Source organism: Natator depressus, chromosome 7 (assembly GCF_965152275.1).
Source record: "Natator depressus isolate rNatDep1 chromosome 7, rNatDep2.hap1, whole genome shotgun sequence".
Lineage (NCBI taxonomy): Eukaryota > Metazoa > Chordata > Testudines > Cheloniidae > Natator > Natator depressus.
The window spans coordinates 30,199,658-30,219,824 of NC_134240.1; the positions used below are offsets into that span (position 1 = coordinate 30,199,658).

A 20,167-nucleotide genomic window follows, 5' to 3' on the forward strand; every position below is an offset into this window, starting at 1 on the left:
TCAGAACAGGTATCCCTTCTCTTGCACTCCACAAGCTGGAGGAAGACCTGACTCCCTAGGGTCCTGCTACCAGGCGACATAAGGATTTAAGGAGAGTTGGAGCTGAACTGAAAGGCTAGAAACACAATGTCTTAAACAGCCAGTACCTCTAAAAAACTCAGGGAAATGTAAACGGGACAGAGGTCCTTCACAGGCTCAGACTAGATTTTCAACACCAGCTCCCAGCAGCCTGTTCTCCAGCCCAGATCTAAGCCTCCAAGAGAATGTGCCCCACCTTCATAGTGCTATGCCCTTCTGCAATGAACACCCCATCTACATCTGCTCCACCACCTCCCAGATCCCCTAGTAAACAAGTTAAACCAAGAGCAGCTCCGGAATATTAACACAGCTGATTTTTATTGTTTTAAAAAAATGTTACAATGTTTTCTTCCACTGTTACTTTTCCAAAGAAAGCCAAGTGGCATAAAACAATCTGGAGGGTCCTCAAATAACTGCTCCAGAAATAAGCCAGAATAAGCTTAAAACCACAACTTTTTTTTAAACTAACAGTGAGCAAGCCGCATATCAATAAGAGTTCGAATTAAGACAATGAAAACGCTCCCCTTTACAAGCATGTGGATTATTAAGGCTTTAGGAGTTAGCTGGTCTGAAACAGTGAGGAACCCTGTATCTATAAAATCCAAAACAAAGATCTAACAAAGGTGTAGAATAGAACATTACCCTCCCTTTCCCCAGAAGAAATCTGGTTAGTAACACTAACAGCAGGTTCCAGGGACAATTATTTTCTTTCTGGCTAGAAATGAGAGCCATGTAAATAGACATTCTAAATGCCACAGGGTTTCCATAAATTATTAATTCCATTCTGCCCTTTGATTTGGGTACAAAGTGGAAGGGTTGGGAAGATTTTTTTTCCCTGCTAACTATGAAAGCCATAATAGTGACTGCTGGTGCGGAGGCAACAATAGCCAACATTCACAAGAAGGCGTCGCACCACTCCCGCAGGCAGCCAGAACAGTCTCTGGATTGCTTGGCGTTGGCTCCACACGTGTCTTTCAGCCATTCCCGGAAGAGTTCTTCATCTTTCTTCAGAACCAGGAATTGTCCAAGTACCACATATGCCTGAGCACAGAAAGGAAAGGGTATCACAACTGATAGTTAAGATACACACAAAACCCGCTGCTAAATGGAGGAGGAGGAGGAGGAGAGGAGAGGACAGCCCCAGGCTGCCCACGGATTGGTTTCTAAAGGGTGAGTGATAGCGGAACAGCTTTTACACTGTCCCATAGAGCAACCTCAATACTAACACCTTGCAGCTGAGCACCTCACAGATCAATGGGCTTTAACCTCGCAGGAAAGTGAATGATGGGAGCATGATCCCTGTTTTACAGACAGGGAACTGAGGCACAGGGTGAGTTAAGGCCTTGTCTAAACTTAAGATTTGGCAACAAAGCTAACAGCAAACCCTCCCAGGATAAGCTGCGTATTGGCAGAACAGTCCTCTTGCAGGTGTAACAGCCTCTATACTTTTCCAACCTAGCTGTCAGCAAAAAAGTCACACCCCTCTCTGACATAGCTAGGCCAATGAAGCTTAAGTGTGGATTTGCCCAAGGTCACACAGGAAGTCTGTGGCTCAGGTGGAGTTGAACCCAGGCCTGAGTTCCAGGCCACTGCACTCTGGTGTTAGCTGTGAACATCTAGAGCCATTATTCAGGGTGACCTCTAGGGGGCATATTTAGCAAGGTAGAAATAAAAGTCTTGCATTCACCCAAACCACAGCAGCTGGGATCTCTGATCTCTACAACTCAAGGTGACAGTGCATGAAAGGATTTCCTTCCACATACAAGGGATTCCACACCACAGGGCAGCTGGATATTTTAAAACAAGGGGTCTGGAGAATTGATTGCCTGGAGCTTTTGTATTTATGACAATTACGAGGCATATCAATTCCGATGAAAGGGGAATTAAGGGCTTTAGAACCTCTGAAGAGATCACAGGGATTAGGCTATGGTCAGGCTTGCTCTTCCAAATCCGAGTGCCTGGGCAATCCTGTAAGTGTGTGACAGTGATCTTTTAAGGAAGATGCTGGTTAAGGCAGATTGTCACTTGTCCCATTTCTTACCTTGTTACTACAGCAGGGCTTGCCCAATATGGTTTTTGGCCCTACCTCAGTTTCCCCTTCTCTAGTTCATCAGATCTCAGACAGCAGATGTTTTCTCACTAATCCTTCCCTTTTCAGGAGTCTGGTTTATTAATGTAGAGTTCAAACCACAGATCTCTCCCCCACCAAGCCTTCCTAGTTGGCTCACACCCTTGATGCAGAGGTTCTTAGTCCAGGGGTGGGCAAACTTTTTGGCCCAAGGGCCACATCTGGGTGGGGAAACTGCATGCAGGGCCATGAATGTAGGGCTGGGGCAGGGGGTTGGGGTGTGGGAAGGGGTGCGCTGTGCAGAAAGGGGCTCAGGGCAAGGGGTAGGGGCAGAGGAGGAGTGCGGGGTGTACGAGGGGGCTCAAGGAAGGGGGTTGGGGTGCAGGAGTGGGTGCATAGTGCAGGAGGGGGCTCAGGGCAGGGGTGCAGGAAGGGTGTGAGGTGCAGCAGGGGGCTCTGGGCAGGGAGTTGGTGCAGGAGGGGTGCAGGCGCCAACCTGGCACCGCTTACCTGGAGCGGCTCCAGGGTGGGAGCAGCACACATCAGGACCAGGGCAGGCTCCCTGCCTGCCTACCCTGGCCCTGCACCACTCCGGGAAGCAGCCCGCACCACATCCCTGCGGCCCCTGGGGGAGAGAAGGGCAGAGGGCTGAGCACACTGCCCTTACTTGTGGGTACCTCCCCTCAAGCTCCCATTGGCCACGGTTCCCCATTCCTGGTCAATGGGAGCTTCAGGGGAGGTACCCACAGGCAAGGGCAGCATGCTCTGCCCTCTGCCCCCCGTCCCTCAGGGGCCGCAGGGACATGGTGCCGGCCACTTCCCAGAGCGGCGCGGAGTCCGCAGCGCCATAGGGGTGGCAATCCCGCGGGCCGGATCCAAAGCTCTGAGGGGCCGTAGCTTGCCCACCCCCATCTTAGTCCCATCCCTGCTGCGGTTTTTCTAGCAGCCTCTTCTCCCTCCCATCTACCCCAGGCCCACCTACGACCTTTGGAGAACAGCCTAGGCCTCCTCCTTGGCTGTTCTGCCTGCTCTTTAATGGAGCACTCACTCCCACATCTGCTCTCCCTGAATTCAGGCTGCCTTCCTACCCATTCTCAACAAGTCTGGTTCTAAGTCCCATGCTCCCCCAGCATGTAACCATCCCTTCTCTCCACTAGGGGAGGTGGGCTACATCTAGAAAAGCCATAATCCCCTTAAAGGGCCAGCTCCCCTTGTGACAGGAACATCATAGGGAGAAGGTGCCCTGTGTTGACACGTGATTTAAGAGGAACTTTTGTCCCTTGGAGTTATCCAAGATGCTCCAAAATTGCTAGTGGGTCAATTTCAAGCCCCAATTTCCCACATGGTTTCACTCAAGCCACTGACCCAGCCAGAGCTGATTTTTCTGAACTCCACCCCCCTAAAGATACAGAGAGCTGTGCCAAAAAAAAAAAAAAAAAAAAAAGTCTCCAGAGACCTTGTCAAAGCCTTTGTCCGCCAGCTTCTTTCCAAGAACATCCCCAATTCCGGCCAGAGTTCCCACGGGCTTCTCCCCCATGGGCTCAGCCACAAAGTCCCGGTGCTTCTGGGAGGTGGACGACATACTGGCTGGTGCTTGATCTAAAAGAAGAGAAAGACAGAGGTCAGTATACACTGTAATAAGAGGCATGCGCCACAGAGCCCTGAATCCTGCTGCACCAGAGATCAAAGTTAGCTGCACCCACTCCGTCAGGATTTGGGGACTTGAATATGTATGAACTATATTTTGGTGCAAAATGAAAGATCTTATCCACTCTAAGTTTTAAGTGAGGACAGAAACAAGTGCTGGTACTTACTATTTACAAGACCCTACTAATCATAGTAAGATTCCAGCGGTTCCGTTGTGGACAGATGCCCACAAAAGTCCTTTATAGTTGTGATCGCAGATTCTAACAGGTCTTCCACAGATCAGAGAGACCACAATTCGGATTCAATAACAGCCATCAGCCAAACCTCTGAGAACACTGCTCAGGCACACAGATCACTTTCAGACTAGCTATAAACTGCATGGCTAGTGCCCAACACTATATATAGAAGAGGGGACGTATATACCAGTTCTATATATATCTCCTCTGTCATGCAGGCCAGTCTGAATGTAACTGAGGGAAGTGACTGGGCTCAATACAGAGGTAATTAGGTGAAATTCTATGGCTGGCATTATGCAGGAGGTCAGAATGGACGTAATCATCCCTTTTAGCCTTAAAAAAATACTAAGGAAGATTGGAATATGGGCCAAGAATGGTCTGTGTACAGAGCCTGCCATAGCAGCACCTTTGATCACTATTGCAATATAAAAACATTATTTAGTTGTAGGAAGCCTAACACCTTTATCATAGCTCTCAGCTGCAATAATGAGACAGAATGAAGTATTTCAATTTTATTTTTAGTTTCCCAGGGTAGTTGTAGCAATTGTAAATTACTTACTTAAAATAAATAAGCCCTGAATCACAGGAGCAGGGGAGAGAAATCTGTTTCATAAAGTGTGGAATTTTATTTTTCCAGGAAGAAGCTAATAAAAATAGCTTCCAAGATACCTGACGGCTAGTGTCAAATTTTACCCAGGATTCTTACATTAATATTTGAACTAGTCACCCACAGTGTGAGCTCACTTAATTGTCTGTTTACACGGGTAAACAAGATAACTGCAAACTAATGAGAACAAATGAAGCCACTGGAAATGGACTCATCTACCAAGAGGCCAGGAGCAGAACACATGGTGCTAACACATAGCTAAGGCAGTAATAAAGAGCTTCTGGTACGTGGTCAACAAAAGTAGTCAACAGTACAAAAAATGGTTATTTGTACTTAAAGCTGTTCCCCACTTTATATTTTCTGTCCACAGGAGAGGGAATTCCCAGATCAGGAATTAACCAACTTCCTAGTCTTGTAACTCAAGTCTATCACACTCTGATCTGACAGGAGGAGAGAATGGTAGCCTTGGACTTTACACAGAGCAAAGATTTTTCTTGAGGCATGTTTCCTAGTCAACTTCCCTATCCACACCTCACAAGCAGAGGGAGGACTGGACACATTATGGTTTTAGTTAGAAGCTTTAAGGGATGGGAAGGAAGACTGATGTCCCAGGACCAACTCCTCCACCCAGGAGTCTCAGCCCTCTTCTCCGCTGACCGTCTTCCAGGGCTCTTGCCCCAAGCAACAAAACCTATCCAACACCTGAGTGCTTCCAGTCCTGTCCCCATGCATGTGTCCCAACCCCAGGCTCCTGAGATCACCTCTCCCCACTTCCAACAACCCCCCAAATTCTCCAGCATCATTCCCCTTCCAGATTTCCCACCCACTAGCTCCTAACCTCCTTCAGCAGACCCCTCCAACCTCCCATGCAGATACCCCAACTCCTCCATAACCTACTCCTGAAAAGCCACTCCACTGTTCCTGTCACAATACTAAGCCCCATCCAGATACCTTCAGCCTCATTCTCCTCCTCAGCCTTCCCTAGAGACCCCCTGTGATGGAGTGGGAATTTTTCATAACATTTTGTGTGAATATTGTGTGTACCTCAGTTTTCCTATGTGGTGCCTGGTTAACTAGGTGGGGGGAAAGGGTCGTTTGCTCTTTGCAGATGCCTAGAGATACAGGTATGACTGAGGCCTGGCTGTCTGGGGCCAGTGGGGCCCCATGCCCATGGAGAGCCCCAACAGACAATGGCCATTACAACTGCCCCGCCATTTGGCACCTAGCAACTAATGAAGGGGTCCCACTCTCTGCAGGAAACCAGCCAGTTGTGAGCAGCTGGAGAACAAAGGCCTGAGGAGGAGACCAGATGACAAAGTTCGCCCAGGAACAAGAACAAAAGACGGAGAGGGGCCTTTGGGGTTTGTTAAGCATGGGCTCCTGGAAGCAACCTCTTGACTGGGTCTCAAGGGGGGTCAGAGAGAGCTCTGGGCTCTGGACTGACCCAGATGGACTTTGCTGTAACTTTCTATTCTCAGTGCTAACAGAGGACTTTCTAAGCTATGTTCCAGACATCTAATAGAATCATAGGACTGGAAGGGACCTCGAGAGGTCATTGAATCTAGTCCCCTGCACTCAAAGCAGGACTAAGTGTTATCTAGACCACCCCTGACAGGTGTCTGTGTAACCTGCTCTTAAAAATCTCCAATGATGGAGATTCCACAACCTCCCTAGGCAATTGATTCCAGTGTTTAACCACCTTGACAGTTAGGAATTTTTTTCCTAATGTCCAACCTAAACCACCCTTGCTGCAATTTAAGCCCATTGCTTCTTGTCCTATCCTCAGGGGTTAAGGAGAACAAATTTTCTCCCTCCTTTTAACAACGTTTTATGTACTTGAAAATTGTCATTATTTCCCCTCTCAGACTTCTCTTCTCCAGACTAAACAAACCCAATTTTTTCAATCTTCCCTCATAGGTCATGTTTTCTAGACCTTGAATCATTTTTGTTGCTCTTCTCTGGACTTTCTCCAATTTGTCCACATCTTTCCTGAAATGTGGTGCCCAGAACTGGATACAATGCTCAGTGCAGAGTAGAGCAGAAGAATTAGTTTTCATGTCTTGCTTACAACACTACTGCTATTACATCCCAAAATGATGTTTGCTTTTTTTGGAACAGTGTTATAACCATTGACTCATATTTAGCTTGTGATCCACTATGACCCCCAGATGCCTTTCTGCAGAACTCCTCCCTAGTCATTTTCCATTTTGTATGCATGCAACTGATTGTTCCTTCCTAAGTGGAGTATTTTATATTAGTCATTATTGAATTACATCCTATTTACTTCAGACCATTTCTCCAGTTTGTTGAGATCATTTTGAATTTTAATTCTAACCTCCAAAGCACTTGCAACCCCTCCCAACTTAGTATGGTCCGCAAACTTTATAAGTGTACTCTGCGCCATTATCTAAATCTCCGACGAAGATATTGAACAGAACTGAATCCAGAACTGATCCCTGTGGGACCCCACTTGATATGCCCTTCCAGTTTGACTGTGAACCACTGATAACTGGGGCTGTTGATTAATCACAGTTAACTCGCGTGATTAACTCAAAAAAATTAATCGCAATTAATCGCCATTTTAATCACACCGTTAAATAACATAGCAAGTGAAATTAGATATTTTTCGATGTTTTACTAGATTTTCAAATATATTGATTTCAATTACAACACAGAATACAAAGTGTACAGTGCTTACTTTATATTATTTTTCATTACAACTATTTGCACTGTAAAAATTAAAGAAATAGTATTTTTCTATTCACCTCATACAAGTACTGTAGTGCAATCTCTGTCATGAAAGTGCAACTTACAAATGTAGTTTTTTGTTACATAACTGCACTCAAAAACAAAACGTAAAACTTTAGCACCTACAAGTCCACTCAGTCCTACTTCTTGTTCAGCCAATCACTAAGACAATCAAGTTTGTTTACATTTACGGGAGATAATGCTGCCCATTTCTTATTTACAATGTCACCAGAAAGTGAGAACAGGCGTTTGCATGGGACTTTTGTAGCCAGCATTGTAAGGTATTTACATGTCAGATATGCTAAACATTTATATGTTCCTTCATGCTTCGGCCACCATTCCAGAGGACATGCTTCCATGCTGATGACGCTCATTAAAAAAAATCAGGTGTTAATTAAATTTGTGACTGAACTCCTTGAAGGAGAATTATATATCTCCGGCTCTGTTTTACCCACATTCTGCCATATATTTCATGTTATAGTAGTCTCAGAAGATGACTCAGCACACATTCATTTTAAGAACACTTTCGCTGCAGATTTGACAATATGCAAAGAAGGTACCAACGTGAGATTTCTAAAGATAGCTACAGCAGTCGACCCAAGGTTTAAGAATCTGAAGTGGCCTCCAAAATCTGAGAGGTATGAGGTGTGGAGAATGCTTTCAAGAAGTCTTAAAAGAGCAACTCTCTGATGTGGAAATTACAGAACCCCAAACTACCAAAAAAGAAAATCAACCTTCTACTGGTGGCAACTAACTCAGATGAAGAAAATGAACATGGGTCAGTCTGTACTGCTTTGGATTGCTATAGAGCAGAACCCATCATCAGCATGGACTCGTCCTCTGTAATGGCAGTTGAAGCGTGAAGGGACTGTTAAGGAAAAGTTAGCACATGTGACTCCATTTTGGTTTGGGGCCCACCATTGTTTAAATGCCAGCACATCATACACCAGGAGGAGTAATCCTTAGATACTGAATCCCTGTGAAAATCCTCCTCCTCGTCTCCAGCCTGCCTTGATTCCCAGTATCTGGTTTTTGTCAGTCTCTAACTCCCTGTCTCTTGGCCTTGATGTGAGGCCTCCCATCCTGATAACAAAAGTTACTGATGCATGGCTTTAGGACCATGCTGTGTAATTATCATACTGGTATAGCACGAGGAATGCACCAAGCAGGGATAGGTGGTAGGTAAGACAAGGGTTTGTTTATTGGCTAAGGTTTCCGATGCACGAGGGCAACATGCTTTGCTAAAAGGTATATAACCTTTGTATAATTTGCATTCAGGGTCCCCTCCTGGCTAGCAGGGGGGCACCACGCTCGAGTGTAATAAACTTAGTGTCTTTTGGGAACTCTGCAGTTGTGGACTTTATTTCTGTGCCTCAGCCTAGATTCGAACTGTGCGTGTCCTACCAGGTGTAATTCGCAGCGCTTGCATGCGTGTCCTACCAGGTGTAATTCGTAACAGGACAGATGAATCTTTAACACATCTGGTACATAAATTTCTTGCGACACTGGCTACAACAGTGCTGTGCAAATGCCTGTTCTCATTTTCAGATGACATTGTGAACAAGAAGTGGGCAGCATTATCTCCTGCAAATGTAAACAAACTTGTTTGTCTGAGTGATTGCCCAAACAAGAAGAAATAAGACTGAGTGGACTTATAGGCTCTAAAGTTTGACATTGTTTTATTTTTGAATGCAGGGGGGTTTTGTACATAATTTGACATTTGGAAATCAAACTTTCATGATAAAGAGATTGCACTACAGTACTTGTATGAGGTGAATTGAAAAATACTATTTTTGTTTTTTACAGTGGAAATATTTGTAATAAAAAATATAAAGTGAGCACTGTACACTTTATATTGTGTTGTAATTGAAATCAATACATTTGAAAAGGTAGAAAACATACAAAAATATTTAATAAAAGGTTTTCTATTATTAAGCTCAATTAATTTGTTTAAGCACTTAACAGCCCTACTGATAGCTACTCTGGGAACAGTTTTCCAACCAGTTATGTACCCACTTTATAGTAGCTCCACGTAGGTTGTATTTCCCTAGTCTATTTATGAGAAGGTCACGCGAGACAGCATGAAAAGCCTTACTAAAAGTCAAGACATACCACATCTACGGCTTCCCCTCTATCCACAAGGCTTGTTACCCTGTCAAAGAAAGATATTAGGTTGGTTTGACTCAATATGTTCTTGACAAATCCATTCTGACCACTACTTATTATCATCATCTAGGTCAGGCGTGGGCAAACTTTTTGGCCTGAGGGCCACATCAGGGAATAGAAATTGTACGGCAGGCCATGAATGCTCACAAAATTGGAGTTGGGGTGCGGGAGGGGGTGAGGGCGCCGGCTGGGGGTGCGGGCTCTGGGGTGGGGCTGGGGATGAAAAGTTTGAGATGTAGGAGGGTGCTCCGGGCTGGGATTGAGGGGTCTGGAAGGCAGGAGGGAGATCAGGGCTTGGGCAGGGGGTTGGGGCAGAGGAAGAGGGTCGGGGTCCAGGCTCCGGGTGGCACCTACCTCAAGCAGCTCCAGGAAACAGTGGCATGTTCCCGCTCCAGCTCCTATGCTAGGCACAGCCAGGCAGCTCTACACATGGCCCTGCCCGCAGGCACCGACCCCAGAAAGTTCCCACTGGGTGAGGTTTTTGGCCAATGGGAGCTGCAGGGGCGGCGCTTGGGGTGGGGGCAGCATGCAGAGCGGAGGCCCCTGGCTGCCCCTACACATAGGGGGGGCCATGCCGCTGCTTCCGGGAGTCGCGTGGCATGGCCCCAACCCTGCTCCAAGGCTGGAGAACCGGAGGAGGCCATGCTGCTGCTTCCAGGAGCACATGGAGCAGCCCCTGACCCTGCTCCCGAGCGGGAGCTCGAGGGCTGGATCTGGCACGCGGGCCATAGTTAGCCCACCCCTGACCTAAGTGTTTGCACAATGATTGCTTAATTATTTGCTCCATTATCTTTCTGGGTACTGAAATTAAGCTGACTGGTCTGTAATTCCCTGGGTTGTCCTTATTTCCCTTTTTATAGATAGGCAAATGTAGTGTCATTTTCCAGTCCTCTGGAATCTCTCCGGTCTTCCATGACTTTTTGAAGATAATCACTCATGGCTCAGATATCTCCTCAGTCAGCTCCTTGAGTATTCTAATAAATCCTTCTGTTTTAACACTGGCTGAATCACTCCAAAGTCAGAAAGTCAGGGCTGCATTGCTCCCTTTGGGTGTGTAAGTCTTCCCCAGATGTCCAATTTGAGTGGACTCACTGAGGGAAGCTCACAGAGTTAGCAGGGATACTAAAGACTCAGGTTCAGTCCCAGGAGGCGGTGAAGCCACAGGGCTTACCCCAGCAAGAGAGCATGACCCTAAAGGGGTCAACACACTAAAGGGGTCGTTCCAGGGACTATTCCAAGGCTGTAAAGAGCACTGGACCTGTCGATCTGTGACAGTCCCACCAAAGGCCCCTGAATTCCCCGCTTTCTGCAGAGCGCCCAACCTCAGAGATAACTCCCTCCCTTCCACATGCACTCTCCACCCCATCCTGGCCTCCAAATACCAACAAGCCCCTTGCTCCGATTCTGTACCCCCTGCCTCCCAAAAGACACCTTTTCTCCAGACACCCTAAGCTCTTTTAGAGATCCTGCTCTTGGCCTATCCTCACCAGATGCATCCTCCCCTACACACACCCTCACCCTTCCTTCACCAGAAAGACCCCTTCCCTCCCTTCTCCAGACTCCCTCAGCCCCACCTCTCTCCCCCCAGATCCACCCCTCAGATCCTCTCTCCACCCATTCAGAAACACCTTCCATTGTTTGCTCCCATCCCAATCCTGCCAATAGCCAGACACTTTCAGCCCCAACAGATACCACCCATCACTAGACACTCCCAGCCTTCACAGACACACCCACTATACCCCAACCCCTCTCTCACCACCAGAGATCCTCCTCTCCCTAACTCACCACACCTGCCCAACAACCTGAGCACTGTCCTCTACCAAAAAAACCCCATAATTTCAGACACCTGCACTCTACCCCTCCCTATCCACTAGGCTACATTGTGGGGAAGAGCACTAAACTCGACTCAGAAGACTTGGGTTCTGTCAAGGTTCCTTCCCCACTTTGAACTCTAGGGTACAGATGTGGGGACCTGCATGAAAAACCCCCAAGCTTATTTTTACCAGCTTAGGTTAAAACCTCCCCAAGGTACAAACTATTTTACCTTTTGCCCCTGGACTTTAGTGCTGCCACCACCAAGCATCTAACAAATATAACCGGGAAAGAGCCCACTTGGAAACGTCTTTCCCCCCAAAATCCCCCCAAAGCCCTACACCCCCTTTCCTGGGGAAAGCTTGATAAAAATCATCACCAATTTGCACAGGTGAACACAGACCCAAACCCTTGGATCTTAAGAACAATGAAAAGCAATCAGGTTCTTAAAAGAAGAATTTTAATTGAAGAAAAAGAATCACCTCTGTAAAATCAGGATGGTAAATACCTTACAGGGTAATCAGATTCAAAACATTGAGAATCCCTCTAGGCAAAACCTTAAATTACAAAAAGACAAAAACAGGAATATACATTCCATTCAGCACAACTTATTTTATCAGCCATTTAAACAAACCAGAATCTAACGCATATCTAACTAGATTGCTTATTAACCCTTTACAGGAGTTCTGACCTGCATTCCTGCTCTGGTCCCAGCAAAAGCAACACAGACAGAACCCTTTGTTTCCCCCACCTCCAGCTTTGAAAGTATCTGGTCTCCCCATTGGTCATTTTGGTCAGGTGCCAGTGAGGTTGTCTTAGCTTCTTAACCCTTTACAGGTGAAAGGGTTTTTCCTCTGGCCAGGAGGGATTTAAAGGTGTTTACCCTTCCCTTTATGACAGGTTCTATTCCCAGCTCAGCTACTGACCCGGGGCCTCACTTCAACTCTGTGCCTCAGTTTCCACATCTGTAAAGTGGAGGATGATACTGACCCTCCTTTACAAATCTCTTGAGATCTATTAACGATAAGAGCTAAGTAAGGATTATCATTAGCACTAACTCAACCCTCCCCCAGATATCATCAGCCCAGCCACCCCCACAGAGCTCCCAAGCCTCACCCTCTATAGCAGTGGTCGCCAACCGGTAGATCGTGATTGACTCTGCCAGTCGATTGCCATATCCAGCTGCTAAAAATTTGGGGGCGCAGCGGGGCTAAGACAGGCACCCTACCTGCCCCAGCCCCACACCACTCCCAGAAGTGGCTGACAGGTCCCTGCGGGGGCAGGGTGGGGTCAGGGGGTCTCCGCACACCACTCCTGCCTGCAAGCACCGCCCCTGCAGCTCCCATTGGCCGGGAATGGGGAACTGCAGCCAATGGGAGCTGCGGGGGCAGTGCCTGCAGAGATGGGCAGCACACAGACCCACTAGCCGTGCCCCCCATCCAGGGGCCACGGTGCAGGGACATGCCGACAGCTTCCAGGAGGGGAGCCTGCCTTAGCCCTACCGCCTGAGGTACGTGCCGTCCAGCAGGAGCTGCACCCCAGCCCACTCCTGGAGCCAGCACCCCCATACTCCCTCCAGCACCCCAACCCCTGCCCCAGCCCTGAAACCCCTCATGGAGCCAGTACCCCAAACCTCTCCTGCACCCCTCACCCCCCCCAGAGCTCACACCCCTCACCCCCTCCTGCACCCCAACCCCCTGACCCAGACTCAGCCCAGAGCCCCCTCCCACACTGCAAACTCCTCGGCCCCAGCCCAGAGCCCGCACCCCCCCCCCGCCCCAGCACAGTGAAAGCGAGTGAGGGTGGGGGGAGCGAGCAACAGAAGGAGGGGGGATGGAATGAGCGGGGTGGGGCTTTGGGGAAAAGAGCGGGGTAGATCACAGGTTGCACTAAATTCAAAAAGCCATCTTGTACTTAAAAAGGTTGGAAGCCACTGCTCTATAGAGACCACCCTTCCCTTCCCCTCCTCTATGGATAAGGCCAGCTCTTCCCCCAGGAACCGTCAGCCCCACCAATCCTTAAAGAGAACCGCCCCTCTCCCCCAGCCCCAAACACTCCAACCTCACCCCTCTTCTCCCTAACTCGCCCACCCCCACAGAGACACCCAGCCCCACCCTATACCCCGCGCCTCAGCACCAGCCTCCCCGCCCGCCCCCGCGCCCATCCCTCCCTCAGCTCCTCCTTCCCCTGCGCCCTCAGGCTCCGCCACAGACACCGCCCCGCCCCGCCCCGCCGCCTTCACCCTGCCCGAGGCCCCCACCCGGCGCCGCAACGACTCACCGGCTCCACTCGCTGCTGCACCGCCGCTCCCGCCCAACCGGCCACCTGCCGCGCCTGCGCACCCACCACTTCCTCTTCCAGGCCACGCCGGGCCGCGCGCCTCTTCGCGCCCCATATAACCATCGAGAGTAGGCGGCGCTCTATAATGCCCGACAGCCCTCCCAGTGGCGATCCATCCACATTTTAAACCATAGAGTACAGGGTCTCTCTCGACTACATCCGCTCTATGAGTCCTGACAGCCCTGGCGCCCTCGCAGGGACTCTCCAGCCACACTTGGAACCACAGAGTTCAGAATCGCCACTCTAGCCAGTTGAAAACTCGATGGTACCCCAGCAGTAACCAATAGGCGGGGGCCAGCCTCTGACACTGCCTGTTGTCGCTGGGGATGGCCCGTAGCAACCCTTCCATCCCATAATAACGCCCCCGGGCTGCCCCGGGGAAGGCGCTGGGGCCCGGGAGGGGACCAGGGGATACCAGAGCAGGGCGCGGAGGCGCCCGGAAGCGGGTCAGGAGCCGGAAGCGAGCGGCACCCCCGGAAGTGGGGTGGGGAAGGGCTGGGGGAGGCTCGGGAGGCGGAAGCGGTTGACGCGACTCGGTTCCCCCCATGTGGAGAGAGGTAGGGCGGGAGGCTCCAGGGGGGCGGCGGCAGAGGCGCTCACACCAGTCCAGACCCCGCGGGTGTTTGGGGAACAGGAAACCGCCCCCAAGGGGTGTTCGGGGTCATAAACCCCGCGCAGGGGAAGGAGCTCCCCCGCACCCACCCCCGTGACATGCAATAGCCCTGGAGGGGACCCGGCCCTCGCATCTCGGGGGCGGGGGGGGGGAATGGAGAATCAGCTGGGACTAATCTCTGCGATGGGGGCGAGGGTAGGACTCCTTGGTTCCATCCCAGCTCGGGCGGGGGGTGGGGCGGGTTTAAATGCTTAGGGCAAGGCTGGAATGAATCTCAGCACGGACTGATAATGCAGGAATTATCCCCATCTTTTTAGGTGAGGGAAACTGAGTCACGGAGGTGACTCATTCACTCGACCCCACTCATCTGTCTCTGACTGCAAGGAAACAATAACAAGGTTATGGCACAAACTGTCTGGATCAACCTCTTCTTGGTTTCCATGGTCTCTGTGGGGTCTTTGCTTCATTCTCTGATGTGGATGAGATTTTTATCTGGGAAGCTGATTCAGCCCTGAAGAATTAACCTCACTCCTGCAATCATCAGCAGAATTGCTGGCAATCTTTCCATGGCCCAGTGGGACGGTGTACTTAATTGGCACTCAAGATGCCTGGGATCTATTCCCTGTTATGCTCCGTCTCTGCCTCAGTTTCACCTCCCACTGTTTGCCTGTGTTGTCCCTTCCCCTCCCTGTGCCTCAGTTCCCTATTGATGATCCTGACCTCCTTGTGGTAAAGCACTTTGAGATTCATGGCTAAACTGTTCTCAGTAGAATTATTACAGCACTACGGGAGACAACGTGTGGAGCCTGGCCTGGAATTTTCCAGTAGAGTGGAGGAATCTTGGAGCTGCCTCATTCCCTGAGTGAGGGAGTCTCTGTCCGTTTCCATGAGCCACAGAGTTGTCTTTGTTCCTCTTCCAGTGTGTCCAGTGCTGGTGGATGCCTCGAGGACTGAATTCAGCGCTGGATCCTCTACTATCAGAGACGGACAGCCTTTCTTTATCCCCCAAACAGGTACCTTGCAGGTAGTGGTGCTGCTGGCTTCCTGGGAGAGCAGACAATCTCTGGCCGATTCTAGGGGGAGTAGAGAAGGTAGATGGGGCACCTCTAGTAACCTTTTCTGATAACCTAGGATCAAAGGGACATCCTTGATGGATAGGCAGTGTGGTCTAATGGGCAAGGCGATAGCAAGGGACCCAGGGCTGCCTGGGTTCTGTTCTGCCCCCTCCATGACCCTTCTCGCTGTGCTTCATTTTCTCCTGCCCTTTGTCTATTTAGTCTGCAAGCTCCTCAGGGCAGGGACTGTCTCTCACTGTGTGTCTCTACAGTGCCTGACACAATGGGGCCCTGATCTCAGTTAAGGGGCTGGCAGGCACTCTGTGCCTACGTGGTACTGGGTGCTGTACAGATCCTGATGCCATCATGCCAGGCGGTACACAGACACTTAGTGAGAAGCAGCCCCTGCCCCACAGAGCTTGTACCCTATCTAGACAAAGGGTCTGGGTTGTGGGAGAGAGAGGGGAAACTGAGGCACTGAGTGGCAAAGGGACTTGCCCAAAGTCAGCAGCACAGCTTGCAATAGAACCCAGATTTCCTGGCTCCCAGTCCTGTGCCCTTCTCACTGGGGAACTCGTTGCCTTTAGAAGCTTATTTGATCTTGGGAAGACGCAACAAGGCTCTTCTCCCTCTACTGTTCCTTCTCTCCTTATAGCCTTCCAGGCATTCAGCACGTCACACACCCTGCAGGGATCCTGTCCCCGAGGGCTAACGCACCAGGATGTCCCAAGCAACCAAACGCAAGCATGTGGTGAAAGAGGTGTTGGAGGAGTACGTGGTGCCGTCTCCTCAACAGCAGATTGTCCGGGTGAGAGAGGGAGCAACCCTGCTTAGCTGGGCTCCACTGGGACCTTGAGGGTTTTCACTTTCCTTTGCATCATGGGGTGTGGGTTGCTTGCGGGGAGCATCTGGGCATGTCTCATCTCAGCACTTCCCTGCCGTTAATCATATCCCTTAAACACTGGTGAGCTTCATGCTTCAGAGGAAGGCAAGAAAACCCCCAAGTACATCTGTCTAATTGTGCATTGGGGAAGAAAATCCCTTCCTGCTCCCTGCAGTCCAATCCCATGCTTCAGGCGGTCATTGTCTTGCTGTGAGTGTTATGGGCAAGGCAGAGTGTAAGCCATTTAAAAGCCCTATGTGGGCAGTAGATTTCAAGGCCAAAATTGGAGCCTGATCATCTAGTCTGAACTCCTGCATAAGTCAGGCTATGGAATACCCACCTCAGCCATTCCTGCATCCAGCCCAGCTCTGGTGGTTGAACTAGAGTGTCACTGTGAGACAGGCCCTGATCTGTAGGTGCTAAATGCTGGAGAATCCACTCCCTTGGGAAGCAGCTCCTGTGGTTAATCCCCCTTGTTCCTTCCACCAGGTCCTGGGGACCCCAGGAAACAACCTCCATGACGTGGAAACAGCTGAGGGAACCAGATTCTTAGTGAGCATGCCCACAAAATTCCGCAAGAACATCTGGATCAAACGAGGTGAGTACAGTGCAGCTGGGTTCATGGCACCCCTTGAGAGGAAAGGCCCCATATCCCACCTCCCCTGGGCACAGATTGGAGTTATCACCCCAAGAGAGGAAGCAGCTCTGTGTCCCATTCCCTGCTCACCTGTCCCCCCATCACCCCACTCTGGGGCTAGATGGGAGCTGGCACCCCCTAGAGGGGAAAGGCCCTGTATCCCATTCCGCATCTCCTAAACCAGCCAAACTCCCCACGCTGTCCCTCTACCATTGCAGGTGACTTTCTGCTGGTGGACCCTATCGAAGAGGGCGAGAAGGTGAAGGCTGAGATCAACTTTGTGTTGTACAAGGACCATGTGCAGTACCTAAAGAAAGAAGGGCTCTGGTAGGAGTTGGAGGCGGGGGAGGGTGCATCCTTGTGTGATGAGCCATGAGCTCCCAGACACCCTGCTCTTGCCCCTCTGTCACCAAGGTGATGGAGAAAAGAGTTATCCCAAGCTGAGGGATTGGCCCAGGCCTGAGTGTGCCTACTGAGGCTGAGATTTCATCAACTTGGCCCTTGTGCTCTTTACATCCCTCCCTGAGCCTTGTGGCTTCCCCCCAGCAGTGCCCATGTGTCACTTGCCCTGCTGGGATTGTGGCCTGGGCTGTCATGAGCAAGGCCCATCTTGTAGGAAGAGGAGCCTGCAGGACATCTTCCCCCGTCTGAAGCAAGTGGGCCAGTGTTAGAGAATTTACAAAACCCTCAGCCTCCCTGGCATAGACGTACTCATGACACTCGGCATGGAATCCCAGCACCTCTAGCCCCTTTTTAGAGATGAGGAGACTGAGGCACAAGATGCACAAAGCAACACGCCCAAAGGCAGTGGCAGAACCAGGAACTGAACCCTGCTCTGCCCCATGCTTGGCTAGTGCCCCAGGTCACCCTAATGGAGAATCCACCCCAGTCCTGGATAAGCTGTCCCAAGGCCTAGTTTCTCTCACTGCTCAATTTGGGCGTCAGTTCTCAGCCTAGGGCTGAGGGTTGATTCCCACCACTCATGAGCTGTAGGAATAGAAGCAGAGCAGTTAGCTTAGGGGGGTTATCTCCATGGGCACTGGGTACAGATGGGTGGGGGAGTAGTTCTCCAGCAGGGGACTCATTGCTTTGGTGGCAGAGAGCACATGCTGTTTATAATCAGTTTGGGGCTGGTGTGACTGTTGCTGGGATCCCAGAGTGTTGTCTCAAGAAGAACATTGATAAATTTGAGAGGGGTCAGAGAAGAGCCACAAGAATATAAGGATTGGTGACAGACTCCACAGAGCTCAACCTTAGTTTAAGGGGTGAGTTGAGCAGTCTATATGTACCTGCATGGGGAACAGAAATTTGACAGCGTGCTCTACAATCTCGCAGACAAACATTGTACAAGAGCCAGTGGCTGGAAATTGAAGTTAGACACATTCAGATTGGAAAGAAGAGTGTTCATTGGAACAACTGATCAAAGGCTGTGGTGGATTCACCAGTGCTGGCAATTTTTAAATCCAGCTCAGACGTGATTTGGAAAGACTTGATGTAGTTTGAACAGAAATTAATTCAGGGCAGTCCTAGAGCCTGTTATACGGGAGTCAGATTAGATGATCACTTTTCTGGCCACCTGATCTTAACATGAGGGAGGTAGGGATAGAGTTTCTAAAAAAAAAAAAAGAAAAAAAAAAACTTTTGAAAACTAACTTGGCCAAAAAACAAAATCTCAGATTCTAGTTTAACTGGCAAACTGGGAAAAACTTTGTCAAATGAGGTTTTTCCACAAGTTTGGATTTTGTAGCAAAGTAGTTTGTTTGTTGATTGTGTTGGTGGGAAAACAGGTCTGTGCTGGGGTTATTTCTGGCCCCTTTTGCACAGCAGGGGCTGTGTTGGCTGAAGCAGTCCCCTGCCATGGGCAGGGGCTGGAGTGTAGAGGAAATTCCCTCCCATTCCCTGCAGCCCTCCCGAGAGGGGAAAAGCCCAGCATCCTGTTCCAAGCCATTGTTTCAAAGCCAGGGCTGCTCTGTCATCTCATGCCTTTTTCCCCACAGGCCTGAGGCCTTCTCTGACACTGCAGAAAGTCAGCCCAGCTCTGAGGCCAGGTGAGTGTGAAAGGAGGGGGACTGCTTCTCAACTGTCCAGGAATAAATTAAACCTCAAATTACGTTTCAGCCCCTCAGAGGGAGATTCTGGCTAAGTCTCCCCAGGGGATGGGGGCAAACAGCCCAATGAGTTTACAGAGGGAGCTGGATAAGGGTCTGACTGGGATTCTACGACAGGGTGGCTGCAATAGCAGTGTTGGGGCTCACTGGTCCAGAAGGTCCCTTCCAGTCCTAGGTAACCCAGGTCTCCAGTCTTAGGCTAGTGCCCCGATCGGTGGGCAGCTGCCCCAAGGAGGAAGCCAGGTGACGGCTAGGGCCACAGGCCTAGAACTGACAGCCACCCCTTTCTGCAGCAGGGAAGGGGAGCAAACGGCTGCCCGCTCCTCTGGGGAAGAGGACTCGGACGACGACAGTGACCTGTTTGTGAACACGAACAGACTGCACTACAGCTGCACAGAGAGCGAGGACGACAGTGAGGAGGAGGCAGCGGTGGCCAGTGACCAGGATGAGGAAGAAAAATAGTGACCCAGGGCAGGAAACCCAGTCTTCTAGCCTCCTAAACACCTCAGCATGAGGAGCCTGATGCAGCAGGAAGGAGACTGCCTTCTGGGGCTGAACTCACAGCCACCAGCCTGGTGAATGCTCCAGCTGGCTTGGAACTGCCTCAGTGCTGCCCTCTGCTGGGGACACATTTCTTCCCTCCATCACCTCTGCTGTCTGAGCCATGAGTTGCTGCAGCATCCGGCTCACCAGAGACAAAGGTGCTGGGCCTGTTGTGCCCAATGCATGGTTATTTCACTCTTCCCCCGGAGTGGGTTGGGTGAAGAGTGGCAGTGCTCCTTGGGGCAAAGGGAAATGGGGTTCTAGGTAGCAGCGCTGCTTGAAGCTGTAGAGAGGGGGCTGGGGAGGAGTAAAGTTATAGAGTTATAGCAGCTGGGAGGCCTCATCTAAGATGGAGCAGCCCAGCTTCAGCATCCCTTATCAGCCCCTTTTAAATGGTGGATGGGACTGTGCCCTCTGCTCTAATGCAGGCTCCTTGGGCAAAGCACTGGGTGCTGTGTGTCCTAGACACTATTGCTGTGTAATAAGCAGTCTCCCCTCTGTCTTATTCAATAAAGATTTTCCCACAGGCACCCAGGTGGGTTGATTTGAAACTGCACAAGACAAGAATGAGAGCCTGGTCCCAAGCCAGCTCTGGCTGTAGCGGGCTAGCTGGTATGCAGGGGCAG

At 50.2% G+C, this 20,167-nt stretch overlaps 2 protein-coding genes across 7 annotated transcripts; one reads left to right on the forward strand and one right to left on the reverse strand.

Moving 5' to 3' along the window:
- Window positions 1-363: 363 nt before the first annotated feature.
- Window positions 364-13,935, reverse strand: BANF1 (barrier to autointegration nuclear assembly factor 1). Of its 5 annotated transcripts, none has more exons than XM_074957854.1 (4): window positions 13,643-13,721; window positions 9,497-9,536; window positions 3,603-3,745; window positions 364-1,119 (listed from the first exon to the last, which is right to left on the reverse strand). In XM_074957854.1, the coding sequence occupies exons 3-4, from the start codon at window positions 3,726-3,728 to the stop codon at window positions 973-975; spliced, it is 273 nt and encodes a 90-aa protein (XP_074813955.1). In that variant the 5' UTR covers window positions 3,729-3,745; window positions 9,497-9,536; window positions 13,643-13,721; the 3' UTR covers window positions 364-972. The 5 variants fall into 5 exon arrangements, with proteins under 5 accessions (XP_074813955.1, XP_074813956.1, XP_074813954.1 ...); XM_074957855.1 differs by lacking the exon at window positions 13,643-13,721 and adding an exon at window positions 11,845-11,919; XM_074957853.1 differs by lacking the exon at window positions 9,497-9,536 and having other exon boundaries at window positions 13,643-13,935.
- A 253-nt stretch (window positions 13,936-14,188) lies between these two features.
- Window positions 14,189-20,091, forward strand: EIF1AD (eukaryotic translation initiation factor 1A domain containing). Of its 2 annotated transcripts, none has more exons than XM_074957851.1 (7): window positions 14,189-14,259; window positions 15,236-15,328; window positions 16,026-16,178; window positions 16,743-16,851; window positions 17,109-17,217; window positions 18,888-18,938; window positions 19,295-20,091. In XM_074957851.1, exons 3-7 carry the CDS (start codon window positions 16,092-16,094, stop codon window positions 19,458-19,460), a joined length of 522 nt encoding a protein of 173 aa, XP_074813952.1. In that variant the 5' UTR covers window positions 14,189-14,259; window positions 15,236-15,328; window positions 16,026-16,091; the 3' UTR covers window positions 19,461-20,091. The 2 variants fall into 2 exon arrangements, with proteins under 2 accessions (XP_074813952.1, XP_074813951.1); XM_074957850.1 differs by having other exon boundaries at window positions 19,292-20,087.
- Window positions 20,092-20,167: the final 76 nt, after the last annotated feature.